Here is a 15,635-nt window from a genome sequence, read left to right as displayed (position 1 = left end):
GTTTTTTTATCTCATTAATTGCTGGGTCATTAGCATTTCTGTCACCAGTGTTTCTCAGATATTCTTCCTTAAATTGTACAAAGTCTCTTTCTAGTTGAGATAGACAGTCTCTGAGGGTCTGGGGTGTGAAGCATTGGGGGCAGTGGTGTCTCTGGACGTCTCTGTAGTGCTCCAGACACCAGAGCTGTCTGGGGTTTGTTGTACTTTGTGAGTTTGGGCCTGGAGTTTAATATCAGGGAATCTGTCTTCAAATTGCTGCAGATTGTCCTCAGTCCCTTGTACCAGGACGGTGCCATTGTTATACAGAGTGATGGTAAGTGAGCTGCACTCGTCATCTTCATGGTTTCTGACTCTGATCTGTCGGCCATTATTGATATCAGACTTGCTTGTATATTTATAATGTTTGCACAGGGCGGTTTGCCAGGCCAGGAGATGTTCTGTGACGAATAACACATTGGTTTTTCTTTTATCTTCCTCACTAGATGTAAAGTCAGCATAGAGGGTCTCTGGGTTTTCTCTAATAGTGGCAGTTTTTATGGTTTTCTTTGCTTGAATGCTCTTCTGCCCTTCTGACCCCCAGCAGGCTTGTGTCCCCAGCTCTCTGCTATCTGCATTTACTTTGTTCTGTTTCTTTTGTTCCAAATTAAAATTTTCCATTTTTATAATTCTAATCCTTATTTCTGATAGTTTTAAGTTCTAGCAAGACTATGAGTGTGATGAGGCTGAGGATGGTCCTACCTGAGGGTGCTGTCCTCTGGATGACAGACCTGGTTCTGCCTGCTGTCTGTCCGCCAGGAGATTCTTGTTTTGTCCTTTAAGACTTTTTTTTCCTCCTTTTTCATAAAGATCTTTAGTCCGGCTCACTTCTGTAATCCACAGGGATGAATTTTTTCAGGTTATGTCCTAAAGTTTCCTCATTACAAGGTATGAAGTGATGAAAGTTCAGGAGCTCATGTTCAGTGCTGCTTACTCCTGGAATGGTGGGCGGGGCATATATTCAATAAGACGCCTATCCATTATTAATCCAATAGTAATAAAGGGTTAATAAAACACATACACATTAGTAAAAAAGTATTTTAATATTCTTAATTTAACCATACTTACCATACTTCAGCGCCTGCAAAAAACGTAAAATAATAAACCGTATACTACCTGTCCGCCGTAGTCCAATTAATAACGAGTGTCCCATGACGATCTCCCCTATAGAACAGTGACATCGGGTGATGTCACTGCTCTATAGGACCCTCAGTGACACACTGACAGGAGACAATGGCTCCTGCAGTGCATCACTGAGAGGTTACTAGAGTTCAAAGTCTCACTTTATGGCAATTGCTGCGTGGGAAAATTTCTCACACAGCAATGTCAAAAGTGAGACTAGGGACTATTTTTTTACAGCGGAGGAGGAATATAGTGCAGAAGGATACCTTCCTTCCGTCATTGTGTTCCTGGGACCCTGGAGAGCGGTCGCATCAGCTGATGCTGCCGTTCTCCAAGGAGATCGTCGTGGGACACTCGTGGATTTCTGCGGATCAGGGAGTATATTGGTTGTTTATTTTAATATTTTTTACAGGTGACACTGGCTTTGGGGATCAAAATGACAAGTAATGGTCAGTATGTACTCTATGTTTAATGTACTGTATGTCTGTATTGTATGTAATGTATGAATGTATTGTATGTAGTATGTATGTAGTATGTATGTAGTATGCATTTTTTTGTTTTTTTTTACATTCAACACATTAGCCGGATGATGGGACTACTACTGTCCCATCATTAGCTAATGTGTCAATCACTGTCACTGTGGCAGGCATCGTCCGATGGGACTTGTAGTCTCATCGGACGATGCCTGCACACATGCACAGACCCCCGGCAGTCCACACAGACCCCCGGCAGCCCACACCGAGCCCCAGCAGCCCGCACAGACCCCCGGCAGCCCGCACAGATCCCCGGCAGCCCGCACAGAGCCCTGGCAGGCCCACACAGAGCCCCGGCAGGCACACACAGAGCCCCGGCAGGCACGCACAGACCCCCGGCAGCCCGCAAAGACCCCCGGCAGCCCGCACAGAGCCCCGGCAGCCCGCACAGAGCCCCGTCAGGCCCGCACAGAGCCCCAGCAGGCCCACACAGACCCCCGGCAGGCCCGCGCAGACCCTCGGCAGGCCCGCACAGACCCCTGGCAGGCACACACAGACCCCCGGCAGCCCGCACAGACCCCCGGCAGGCCCGCACAAACCCCCGGCAGGCACGCACAGACCCCCGGCAGCCCGCACAGACCCCCGGCAGGCCCGCACAGATCCCCGGCAGGCCCGCACAGACCCCCGGCAGGCACGCACAGATCCCCGGCAGGCCCGCACAGACCCCGCCCGCACACACAGACACGCACAGTGTCCGCCCACGCACCGCCCACACTCTTCCCCCCTCCGGAACAGGATGTAGAAGGACAGAAAGGGCTTATTTACATTCCGATATTTGTGTCCCATTGACTTGCATTTGTATCGGGTATCGGCGATATCCGATATTTTTTGGATATCGGCTGATCCAATCCGATACTGATACTTCTGGATATCGGAAGGTATCACTCAACACTAGTAGAGACCTGTTCACACAGGAGATGCAGGTACAGATACAAGCAGGAAGGAATGAAGTGTGAAGGAACAGGTTGGGACCTGTTCACACAGGAAGAGAACCGCAAAGCTGTGGATAGGAGCATTAAAGCAGCAAGAGAAGCTAAGCAGAGCGGAACCACAAGGAATGTGGAGGGGAGCTGCAGTTAGATTTCTGCAGAAACTAAGCAGAGCGGAACCGGAAGGAATGCGGAGAGGAGCTGCAGTAAGAGATTTCTGCAGCAGCAGGAGCGGAGCAGAACCGCAGGAGTGGAGAGCAGAGGTAAAGCTGCAAGAGAGCAGAGCACAGGCAAAGTCACAAGGGTACAGAACAGGCAGAGCCGCAAGAGTGCGGAGCATAAGCAAACAGAGAGGACACAAGGAAAAACACAACAGGAAAAGAAGCCACAGACAAGGAGACAAATGTAGGACACAGTTCAGACAAGGTAATAGAACAAGACAATGTATAAGAACAAAGATACAGGGACCAGGATATTCTGCCTCCTGGAGGGCAGACAGACAGGTACAAGGCAAAGCAAGGAGAATAGCCTTCTGAGAAGGCAAAACACAAAGCAAGGCCTGGCAGCTCAGAAGCAAAACACAAACTGAGTTAACACACTGCACAGGCGCAGTCCACAGGGTGGAGCTGCCCTAAATACTAAAGGCCTCTTGACAATTGATCAGGGACACATTAGAAAGGTGGACCCTGATTCCATAATAACCAGAGAGTTATGGCGCCGCCCCCCTATGCACACAGCCAGGAAGCATGCAGAGAACAGGCAGAAAGCAAGAGAAACAGAGCATGGAGCCGGCAGTAGACAGAGACCACAACATGACATGGAGCAGTGGGTAAGATGGTGTGTGAGAGATAGGAGGCCATGTAGTTATGCTGGCAGAGTTGTTACACCTATGCAGCATCAATAGTAGAAATATATAATGTTAAAAATAATGAAAAAATAATAAATCGTGATATTTTCACCTTCCGGCGTCCCCGGCAGTCTTGCTGCTCCTTGCGATGCTCCCGTTCCCAGCAATGCCTCGCGACAATGACCCCAGATGACGTAGCATCAAGCGAGACCGCTACGTCATCACAGGTCATTGTCGCAAGGCATTACTGGGAATGGGAGCATCACGAGGAGCGGGAAGGCTGCGGGGGACGCCGAAAGGTGAGAATATCACGATTTATTATTTTAATTCTTTGTTTTAATAGGTATATGGTTCCCAGGGCCTGGAGGAGAGTCTCCTCTCCTCCACCCTGGGTACCAGCAGCACAATGCGAAAGTAAGCGGATCATTGCACTCCTATGTGTGCGGAATCCCCACAATTCCACACAAAGAATGAACATGCTGCGTTTTTTTCCGGAATACGATTCCGCCACGGAAAAAACGCAACATGTGCACATGATGGGATCCTTATGTAAGCGTTTTTTGGCAGAAAACCGCTAAAAAATGCAAAAAATCCTGAACGTGTGCACATAGCTTAAGGGTGCTTTGTTCCTTCCCTGTACCATAATTTCATCAATGTAATGCGATATCTGCATTACTAAAGCTAAATCTATCACTCCATACCAGGTTCTCTTGTATTTCTATATTTGTTCAACTAAGGTGATGGATTCAGGTACTGTGGCTGTGAGGGGAGGCGTGTGTTTCTTCAATTCCCTATAATCCACAGTTATTCTCCATGAACCATCACTCTATTTTACTGGCTAAACAGGATTGTCCCCCCCTCCCCCTTGGGATTCTGTATTGTTTCATACTGATCACCTTTCTACAGGAGACATTTTGACTCTCCCATCCATCACCGGTGCCACTTCGATATAGGTCTTCACTGACAGCTGAGATGGTCTAGCTGTTACTGCGGGAGGTGCCCCAAATTGATACCATCAGGTAACTGTAATGTCATCTCTTTCAGTATATCACTGACAATTATATACATTGAAGTATGGACATTCATCACTATATACATTGCAGTAGGCAAACTCCCTATTTTTAATGATACTTTAGTTTGTACTGCTTCTATTTGTTTGCCCCCTAATCCTATGATTATCACTTTTCTTCCTTTAAATTGTAAAGGAAGAAATAATTAATTTCTACATTTAAATTTTACATTTCATTAATAATAATTTAATGTACAAATATCAGATATTAGAGAATAACACAAGTCACAATACAAACGAGGAGCGAGGGCCTGTTCGCTGGAGCTGCAGTGTGAGAAATGGCTAAAAAGCCTCCACTAGGCGCCTGTACAGCTGTATAATGAGGCCCAGGCTTTATAGTGAAGGGACTGGAGTGAGGGCCTGTTCCCAGGAGCCACAGTCTGAGAAATGGCTAAAAGGCCTCCACTAGGCGCCTGTACAGCTGTATAATGAGGCCCAGGCTTTATAGTGAAGGGACTGGAGTGAGGGCCTGTTCCCAGGAGCTACAGTCTGAGAAATGGCTAAAAAGCCTCCACTAGGCCCCTGTACAGCTGTATAATGAGGCCCAGGCTTTATAGTGAAGGGACTGGAGGGAGAAAAGTGGGGAAAGTAGCTGCAAGAAGAGCCGGTTTTTGAGCCAAAAAGAGACAAACTACTGTTCATCAGAATCATCACTAATACACTGAGGCCCCTGATCATGTGACCCCTGACTCCTCCCCTTCTGTGACCTCATCACAGGTCCTGTGCGCACAGAGCAGCCATATATGTGGAGTGCGGCTCTGCAGGTGGAGGGTCCACACCAGGACTGTAGCAGGTAAAGACCCCAATATCCACAGGTGTCCCTTCTAATTGGGGGGAAACTATCACCTCTAATAATCCTCAGACAGTTCTTACAAACCCAGAAAAGTGCCCCTTTATGGAGGTGACAGAAAGTCTGTTTAGTCCCTTTAGCTCCATAGTATCAGCTCTAATCCAATGGGGAGAGAGCGATTTACCCTGAAGGGTCACAGATTGTGGGGTTGTTATAAAATGTTATATTTAGGGGGTTTGTGTTATAAGGGTATGTGCACACGTCGCGGATATCCTGCGGATCTGCAGCGTTTTTTTGCGGTGCAGAAATGCAGTGATTTACAGTGCAATGTAAATCAATCGTAAAAAATAAATGCTGTGCTAATGGTGCAGAAAATTCAGTGTGGAAACGCTGCGGATTAAAAGAAATAGCATGTCACTTCTTTTTTGCAGATCTGCAGCGTTTTTGTACCCATTCCATTATAGAAATCCTCAGGGGTAAAAAACACAGTAAATCTGCAGCAAATCCGCACAAAAACTGCGTCAAATCCACGCCTGCGTTTTCTGCCAAGAGATGCAGAATCCGCACCAGAAATTCCTAAGCCTAATCTGCAACGTGTGCTCATAGCCTAAGAATCACGATGGTTTTGTTCCTTTTCCGCTGATAGATACAAACGACCCAACTATGAAAGACGGAAACCAAGGAAACATGTATTACTCTCATAGTACGGGGTCCCTGTGTCCCCCAATGAGCGTCTCGGAGAAAAGGATTTTACGGTGAGTAACACAAAAATCCCTATTTCTCCTTCGCCTCATTGGGGGCACAGGACTGTGGGACGTCCTAAGCCAGTCCCTGGGTGGGGAATTAACTCACCGGTATAACATCCAGGCATCTGCCGGCTATAAGTGCACTACCGCTGCTTGAAGAATCCTTCTACCCACACTTGCATCTGCCGAAGTCTGAGTGTGGATATTGTAGTGTTTGGAAAAGGTATGCAAACTAGACCAGGTTACAGCCTTGCAAATCTGTTCTGCTGAAGCCTGGTGCCGAAGCGCCCAAGAAGCCCCCACTGACCGAGTGGAATGTGCTTTGATTCCAGCCGGAACGACTACGCCCTTGATGTGGTAGGCCTCCTGACTAGCCGATCGTATCCACCTGGCCAAGGTTGATCTCGAGGCCGCAAGTCCCTTCCTACGACCCTCAGGGATGACAAGCAGCGCATCCGTCTGCTGAAAAGGTGCTGTCCTTGAAACGTACCTTCTTAGCGCTCTCACTAGGTCTAACGTATGGAGAGCTTTTTCCACACGGTGCGTTGGCGCCGGACAAAAAAGTCAAGACCATGTCCTTGTTAATTTGGAACGAGAAAACCACCTTTGGTAAAAAAGAGGGTGCTGGTCTGAGCACCACCTTATCTTGATTTAACCGTAGAAAAGGAGCCCGGCAGGATAGGGCAGCCAGCTCCGATACCCGTCTAATTGAAGTAACGGCCACCAAGAATACAACTTTCCAGGAAAGGTAAGTTAAAGAGACGTCCTAAAGGGGTTTGAAAGGAACTTCCTGCAAGGCACTTAAGACCAGATTAAAGGTACCGTCACACATAACGATTTCGTTAATGATATCGTTGCTTTTTGTGACGTAGCAACGATATCGTTAACGAAATCGTTATGCGTGACAGCGACCATCGATCAGGCCCCTGCTGGGAGATCGTTGGTCGCTGCGAATGATCAGGACTTTTTTTGGTCGCTGATCACCCGCTGTCATCGCTGCATCGGCGTGTGTGACGCCGATGCAGCGATGTCTTCACTGGTAACCAGGGTAAATATCGGGTTACTAAGGGCAGGACCGCGCTTAGTAACCCGATGTTTACCCTGGTTACCATTGTAAATGTAAAAAAAAAACACTGCATACTTACATTCCGGTGTATGTCACGTCCCTCGCCGTCAGCTTCCCGCACTGACTGTGAGCACCGGCCGTAAAGTAAAAGCAGAGCACAGCGGTGACGTCACCGCTGTGCTTTACGGCCGGCGCTCACAGTCAGTGCGGGAAGCTGATGGCAAGGGACGTGACAGACACCGGAATGTAAGTATGTAGTGTTTTTTTTTACATTTACAATGGTAACCAGGGTAAACATCGGGTTACTAAGCGTGGCCCTGCGCTTAGTAACCCGATGTTTACCCTGGTTACCCGGGGACTTCGGCATCGTTGGTCGCTGGAGAGCTGTCTGTGTGACAGCTCTCCAGCGACCACACAACGACTTACCAACGATCACGGCCAGGTCGTATCGCTGGTCGTGATCGTTGGTAAATCGTTAAGTGTAACGGTACCTTAAGGTCCCAAGCATCCAGGGGGGCTCTGTAAGGCGGAACGTTGTGAGCTACTCCCTGTAGGAAAGTCTTCACCTGTAGATTAATAGCGATCCTGCGCTGAAAAAGTACTGACAAGGCTGATATCTGTCTTCTAAGTGTACTCAGTGCAAGCCCTGAATCCAGGCCGGTTTGAAGAAATGCAAGAATGTTTGGAATGGAGAAATGTAGTGGGGGGAGCCCACGCCTTCTGCACCATGAAAGGAAAACTTTCCAGGTGTGATGATAACTACGTGCAGAGACGGATTTCCGGGCGCTAATCATGGTAGCGGCTACCTCTTGGGGAAAACCCGGGCTGTGTTAGAATCCAAGATTCAATGGCCAGGCCGTTAAACATAGGGCCCCTAAGTTCTGGTAGTAGATCGGGCCCTGTGAAAGTAGATCCTGGCAGTCCGGAAGCCGCCACGGAGCTCCTGTGAGCAGCTGCACTAGGTCTGCGTACCATGACCGACGAGGCCAATCTGGGGCAACCAGGATAGCTGGAACTCCTTCACACACTAAGGCTACTTTCACACTAGCGTCATACTCGGCCCGTGGCAGAGCGTCGGGCCGACATACCGACGCTAGCGTTGTATACTCCGCACAACGGGGGCAGCGGATGCATTTTTCCAGCGCATCCGCCGCCCCATTGTGAGGTGCGGGGAGGTGGGGGCGGAGTTCCGGCAGCGCATGCGCGGTCGGAAATGGTGGTCCGTCGACAGCAAAAAACGTTACATGTAATGTTTTTTGCAGCCGACGGTCCGCTACAACACGGCGCAACCGTCGCACGACGGTTGCGACGTGTGGCAATGGGTCGCTAATGTTAGTCAATGGTGAAAAAACGCATCCTGCAAGCACTTTTGCAGGATGCGCTTTTTCGCCAAAACAACGCATTGCGACGTATTGCAAAAAACGCTAGTGTGAAAGTACCCTAAGCATGAACTGCGGCCAGTGTCAGGGTGTATACGGCAGAGGAGGAGTTAACCTTTTTTTATGTTTACTTAGCGTTAGCCTCCTGGCGGCAGTAGCATACACCCACAGTCCTATGTCCCCCAATGAGGCGAAGGAGAAAGAAACACTTTACATGGAGACATTGGCCTCATATATCTCCTGTCTTGTTGTTCTTACAAATCATCTTATAAAAGCCTCAAACTTCTGTGTGTGAATCAGAGCTGAGATCTAACGTGATAGAAGATTCCAGTGCGGGGAAGACGGGAAACCTCCATATAGAGGCCGGTGGGGATGGAGTCAGTGACCGACTCTGGACAAATCTGTTTCTAGAGCCGCAGTAGGAGATGAAGATGTCGTCCTCATCATGGAGTCGTTATTTCTCCTGTCACATGTAATGAATATCTCCTGCAGTATTACTAATGCCGATTCCAGGGTCGGTAAATGAGGCGAGAATTAGCGATATGGAAGATGAGTCTATGAGGAACGTATTCAGCTGCCGACTCCGAGGAGGAAACTGCTTGTTGTCTGTGGCCGAAATATATAGGTTTAGAATACAACATCTACAAGTTCTATCTTCTTATATGTTTCCCTTTATCTCCAGAATTGTATTATCGCCAGGATTCTTATGATGTTACATCGGCTCATTTTCTTCTCATTCAGGTCTCTACAATATCGGATCCTCGCAGTGAAGATCTTCTGTATATGAGAATTTTTCTGATTTACCCATCAAAGATGGATGTGGAGAGAGACAAGATGGCGGAGAGGATATTACACCTCACCCTAGAGATCCTCTTCCGGCTTACTGGAGAGGTGAGAGATTCTGATGACGTCACATTACATCATTCTTTTCTATGGGAATAACAGATGGACAGAACTGGAGAGGTGAGGACTCTGGAAATGTCTGTAGTGAGATTTATTAATGAGTCTCTCCATAACCAGGATTACACAGTAGTGAAGAAGACCTCTAGTGAGCGCTGTCAGGACCCTGTGTCTGAGGGATGGGGAAGACCCCTGAGCCCAATCACGGGGCCTCCACCTCACCCCCTGATACATGAGGACATCAATGACCAGAAGATCCTAGAACTCACCTACAAGATGATTGAGCTGCTGACTGGAGAGGTGACACTGCTGGGAATGCTGGGACATTATACAGTAACACTATGAAGGGATCAGGGGGATGATGGTATCATTGTATGTGTCAGATTCCTATGAGGTGTCAAGACGTCGCCATCTATTTATCCATGGAGGAGTGGGAGTATTTAGAAGGACACAAAGATCTGTACAAGGACGTCATGGTGGAGGTTTCCCAGCCCCTCACATCACCAGGTAATAGACAGGACTAAAATACACACAGCCTATAATTATCTGTATTATCTGTATGTAAAGAATGAATTCAGTCCCTGTATGTGTTTCCTCCAGATCTATCGAGTAAGAGGACAACAGCAGAGAGATGTCCCCGTCCTCTTCTTCCACAGGACTGTAAACAAGGAGATCCCGATGTTCCTCAGAATGATCAGGTAGATGGAGAGAAGGTGTCATGAGATCTCCCCTCTGATGTGTAGACGTCTGTGAAGAGCTTGTGCTCAGTGTTGCTTTATCCCCCCAGTATTATATGTTTTATTCTTGTGTAATGAGAACGGTGGAGATGACAGGATTAGAGCTGATCATAGATGTGACTTCTCCATCTGTCTGTGACTTTTACAATATTTGTTTCAGGGTGAAGATCTGACCCATATTAATACTACAGAGACATATGTGAGGGGAGATGAGCGGTGTAAAGAGGAGACTCCTACATATGACTACCCAGGTGAGTAGTGACCACTAAATGCAGAGAAGTCACAGATTCTTCTCAGTCGCCGGCTGTGGCTGCTTTATCGGTGGTGTAGTCTAGTCTGGCCGTATCACAATCGTGTGATCACCATTTTGCCTCTAGACCACAACATTCTCCTCCATCCAAAACTGTTCAAATGACTTTTGGCATTAAAAGCCCTTTTATATAGAACATATAGCCTGGAGGATCCACCTACCCCCTTGAAATTAGAAGACGCTGACTGTTTCCTGTCCAGATCTGTAAACTGCAAAGCCAAATGACAGTGTACGTACAATGTGCTCACAAATTAGAAAATCACTTGAAGAAAACATTATGATGGGTCTGTAAGAGAAAGCGCAGGGTAATGATGCTGTTGGCTTGCTAGATCCCTGATATCTTATTGGATGAATCTCCCTTCTCTCCCTTCTGTGCTGCTGATTATTCTCATATGGTCCCTACAAGACCAGGTCCAGTCTTTCTGGCCAAACTTCACTTTTATGATCAACAACATTAAATGTGCAGTGAGGCCAAGTGTGAATGTCCAATAGCAACACAGTTTCCCTTTATCCTGACTTCTCAATTTCTTTTAAAACCGACTTGTGATAACCGAGGATTGTGATAAACTACATAAAACACATCACACCTGTGCCATGATATATCTCTAAGCTGTGCGTGGCTGATGGCTGTAATATACATTTATTCACGCCTGCAGGAGATGTGTTGGCTCGAGCCCTGGTTTCATGGATTCACTCCATGTCATAAATTCCATTATGTTTTCAATCCTCAGGAATTCAGATTACTGCACAATCTCTCCTGAACTGGGAGCACTAATACTTTTTCTACTCTTCTGGTCAGGAGTCATAGTGGCTCCAATGGTCCACCATAAATGAGTGCAACTCTGGTTTAGTGTTGGAGTTCTCCCCTCATACATACGTTGTTGTTGTTGGGGATGTATCATGGAATAAAAAACTGTCTTTTTCTATTCTCCATGACAGCACCCACTAGAGAGAGGGGATCCGCCCCTAGGAACAGGAAACCTACAGAGAGATAAAAGAGGCGGCCCCCCCCTCGCTCCTCAGTTGGTTTCCTGTTCCTAGATCGGAACCCACAGAGAAGACTCTCTGAAGATTGCTAATGAAGAGGAACACCCGCCTGGACTGCCGCCTGTGCGACTCTGCTGAGTGGCAGGGGCTCCAGAGCGGGTAACAGAGTCGGGGGAATGATCCTGTTGAATCCCCCCTCATCTCTGGTTTCACTATGGCGATGCCTGGAGGTTTTTTCAACAATCTCCCTGCTGGGACACTGTTGCACTTTCCACCGCTGAGAAGATGCACAAAGCGGTAAGTGCATGTATGTGAGCGATGGTCGCTTTATGGCCGCAGCAGCGCTAACCCCCTCAGTAACGATACCTTCCAGCCGCGCATGGTGGAAAGAGCCGGGTTGTGTGCGGTGGACGCAATGTGGCTGCAGGTGCAGAGCTTACCCCTCAGTAGCGGTGTCTTTCAGCTGCGCCGCAGAGAAGCACGCGCATGCGCAGTAGCATTGGCGTCCCGGAAGTTGTTGGATGAACTTCCGGGGGCACGGGGTTAGAATGCCATTTCCTGTGGGACGCCATGTTTTTTCTGTGTGTCCTTATCGGCAGTACACATCAGGGGTATAGACAATTTTCGTGCCGATTTTCTCAGCCGCCACACCCTTCATCAAGGAGAATGGATGCTCAACAGAAGAATCTTCAGACTGATAACTGCCCGATGGGGGGTGCCTCAGATAGACTTATTTTCAACAAGATCCAACCGACAGGTAAGAACATTCGCCTCGTTGTGCAGACAGGACAATCCGGATATATTCGATGCCCTACAGGTTCCATGGACATTCAGTCTAGCTTATGCCTTTCCCCCATGGAATCTTCTCCTCATAGTTATCAGAAAAATAAGGGAAGAAGGGGCAAGAGTGCTGTTGATGGCTCCATTTTGGCCCAAGAGGCCATGGTTTTCATGGCTCGGGGCAATGTCGATTACAGACCCTTGGATTTTTTCTCAGACCAAGGACCTGCTATCTCAAGGGTAATTTTTCGACCCTCAGGTAAAGTGAATGAACTTGACAGTCTGGAATTTGAGAGGCAGTTATTAAATCTTAGAGGATTCTCTAAAGGGTTGATAGATACCCTCATGAAAAGTAGAAAACCATCTACTACAAAAATTTGTCAGAGTCTGGAGAAAATTTCTCGAGTTCCACACAGCACAATTTTCTTCTGAAATACTCATATTTCCAATATTAGAGTTTCTGCAGAAGGGACTTGAGTTAGGTCTCTCTGTAAATACTCTAAAAGTACAAATTACATCTCTAGGAGCTCTCTTCAATTATGATATTGCAGGCGATAGGTGGATATCCCGTTTTATATCTGCATGTGAACGGTCAAAACCGATCTGTATACCTCAGGTCCCACAGTGGGATCTAAGTTTGGTCCTGGACGCATTAACAGAGAGGCCTTTCGAACCCCTTCATACAGCCTCACTAAAAAATATCTCATTAAAGATAGTATTGTTAGCAGCATTGGTATCTGCTAGGAGAGTGAGCGATCTCCAAACCTTGTCAATAGACCCTCAGTTTTTATCAGTAACATCTGACAGAATAATTTTAAAGACAGACATGTCCTATCTTCCTAAAGTTGCTACTAAGTTTCATAGATCCCAAGAGATCTTCCTGCCTACTTTTTATGAAGATCACTCAACTCCAGAGGAAGAGAAACGTCATACCCTAGATGTTAAGAGGACTATTCTAGCCTACTTAGAAAGGACTAGGGACTGGAGAAAGAGTAGGGCTTTCTTTTCTGTCTTTCCAGGGTAAGAACAAAGGCTCCAAAGTCACAAAGAATACATTATCACGCTGGATCATAGATGCCATAATTCTGGCATATAAAGCTAAAGGAAGAGAGATCCACCACTACATGTGGGAGCACACTCTACAAGGGCTTTGTTGGCTTCCTGGGCGGAGAAGGCAGACATACCAATAGACCTTATATGTAAGGCTGCAACCTGGTCTTCTCCTAGTACTTTTTATAAGCACTATAGATTAGACCTGTCTTCCTCCTGTTATCTAACCTTTGTAATATTGGTCCTTGACACGGTAAACCCACCCAAATTATAGTCTCTGTAAACCTTTCTAGTGGGTGCTGTCGTGGCGAATAGAAAATACCGGATTACTTACCGGTAATGCTCTTTTATAGAGCCCACGACAGCACCCACTCACATCCCTCCCTTTTTATAGTAGCACAAGGTGCCGTGGTTGTGAGGTATTAATAGTAGGACGGTATAGTATAAGTTTGTAAATATGTACATATTACTGAGCCTATTAACTAAAACCTGGCGGCGGTTCCTCCTATTCTCTGAAATACAACTGAGGAGCGAGGGGGGGTCGCCCCTTTTATCTCTCTATAGGTTTCCTGTTCCTAGGGGTGGATCCCCTCTCTCTAGTGGGTGCTGTCGTGGGCTCTATAAAAAAGCATTACCGGTAAGTAATCCGGTATTTTTTACCTGTTCATCTGTATGATAGTTTGATTGTGGTGGATTCATCCTGCCTCAGTTATCTGAGTCTGTAACTCCATGGTAGTCCTTTACCCCTTTCTGACATCGGGCATAAATGTACGCTGATGTCGGGCACTTTCCCTTTGATGTGGACTCCAGTGGTGCGCCCACATCTTTCCCGGCACGTCAGCTGTTTTGAACAGTTAAATGCCGCTGTCAAACTCTGACAGCGGCATTTAAATTGGGCCGGAAATACGCACAGCGGTGACCCACGTCACGTTATTGCGGGTCACCAGTGTGTTGGTATGACAACCTGAGGTCTCCTGGAGACCTCTATGGTTGTCAGTGCCAGATTGCTGTGAGCGCCATCCAGTGTTCGGCGCTCATTGCAAGTCAGTAAGTCTGCTATAGGCCGGGGTCACACTTGCGAATGTGATGTGAGAAACTCGCACATCAATACCCGGTACTACCGCCGACTCTCGGGACCGGAGTGTGCGGCTGCATAGAAATACATGCAGCCGCACACTCCGGTCCCAAGTGCCAGCAGCAGTGCCGGGTATTGATGCGAGAGACTCGCGCGAGTTTGTCGCATCACAGTAACAAGTGTGACCCCGGCCATATAGAGGCAATCTGAACATTGCCTCTATGTAGCAGAGCCAATCAGGATATGGCAGTCTCTAGTCTCCTATTTATTACTTGCCAAAAGCAATAAAGTTTTAAAAAATATAAAAAAACGAAAAAGTTCAAATCGCCCCCCCTTTCACCACATTCAAAATAAAACAATAAAAATAAAATCAAACATACACATATTTGATATCGCCTCATTCAGAATCGCCCGATCTGTCAATAATAAGAAAAGGATTAACCTGATCGCTAAACAGCGTAGCGAGAAAAAAAAAAGTAAAAATGCCAAAATTACATTTTTGTTTGGTCGCCACGACAAAAATGGAGACTCTACAGGGATCGGAAAATGGCACTTTTTATTTTTTTTTAAACAAAGTTTGGAATTTTTTTTTCGCCATTTAGATAAAAAAGAACGTAGACCTGCTTGGTGTCTATGAACTCGTAATGGAGAATCATAATGGCAGGTCAGTTTTGGCATTTAGTGAACCTAGTAAAAAAGCCAAACAAAAACAAGTGTGGGATTGCACTTTTTTTTGCAATTTCACCGCACTTGGAATTTTTTTCCCATTTTCTAGTACACGACATGGTAAAACCAATGGTGTCGTTCAAAAGTGAAACTTGTCCCGCAAGAAACAAGCCTCACATGGCCATATTGGTGGAAAAATAAAAAAAGTTATAACTCTAGGAAGAAAAGGAGCAAAAAACGAAAACGCAAAACCGAAAAAAGCTTCGGGGGTTATGGGGTTAATAGCCTGGAAACCTTTGGCTATTGGCTCCCTCCCAGAATATTAACAATAGCTGTCGGCTGATCGGCTCTCGGCTTTCCCTCTGCTGGTTATGAAAATTATGCAGGAACACACGCAATTTAAAAAAAAACAAAAAAAAAACAAAAAAAAACAGATATTGCATCTCACGCAGATTTCTGATTGCTTTTTGTTACTATGTGTGTATATATATAATTTTTTTGGGGGGGCTCAAAGTCCCCCTTTCGGCTTATACTAGAGTCATACCCGGGGGTCGGCAGGGGAGGGGGAGTGGGGGCTGTCTAATAATACTCACCTGCTCCTGGCGCGGTCCCT

General features: G+C 46.8%; 2 protein-coding genes across 5 annotated transcripts in view; one reads left to right on the top strand and one right to left on the bottom strand.

Annotated features, from left to right (window-relative positions):
• Positions 1-15,635, bottom strand: part of LOC143766657 (uncharacterized) — a 1,190,188-nt gene that overhangs the window by 866,595 nt on the left and 307,958 nt on the right. The window lies entirely within an intron of this gene.
• LOC143766664 (uncharacterized) overlaps positions 4,420-15,635 on the top strand; it is a 32,883-nt gene continuing 21,667 nt past the window's right edge. For 2 of the 4 annotated variants that reach the window (XM_077254507.1, XM_077254504.1), the window contains exons 1-6: positions 5,222-5,329; positions 9,259-9,408; positions 9,538-9,717; positions 9,801-9,924; positions 10,018-10,115; positions 10,315-10,405. In XM_077254507.1, coding sequence (XP_077110622.1) covers positions 9,301-9,408; positions 9,538-9,717; positions 9,801-9,924; positions 10,018-10,115; positions 10,315-10,405 — 601 coding nt within the window. In that variant the 5' untranslated portion in view covers positions 5,222-5,329; positions 9,259-9,300. Of the gene's footprint in view, positions 4,487-5,221; positions 5,330-5,968; positions 6,082-9,258; positions 9,409-9,537; positions 9,718-9,800; positions 9,925-10,017; positions 10,116-10,314; positions 10,406-15,635 lie in introns of those variants that run through there. The other 2 variants (XM_077254506.1, XM_077254505.1) reach the window with 2 other exon arrangements.

This window comes from Ranitomeya variabilis, chromosome 4, assembly GCF_051348905.1.
Source record: "Ranitomeya variabilis isolate aRanVar5 chromosome 4, aRanVar5.hap1, whole genome shotgun sequence".
Lineage (NCBI taxonomy): Eukaryota > Metazoa > Chordata > Amphibia > Anura > Dendrobatidae > Ranitomeya > Ranitomeya variabilis.
Note: the sequence above shows the minus strand (reverse complement) of the source record. Positions and strands in the feature narration are given on the sequence as shown.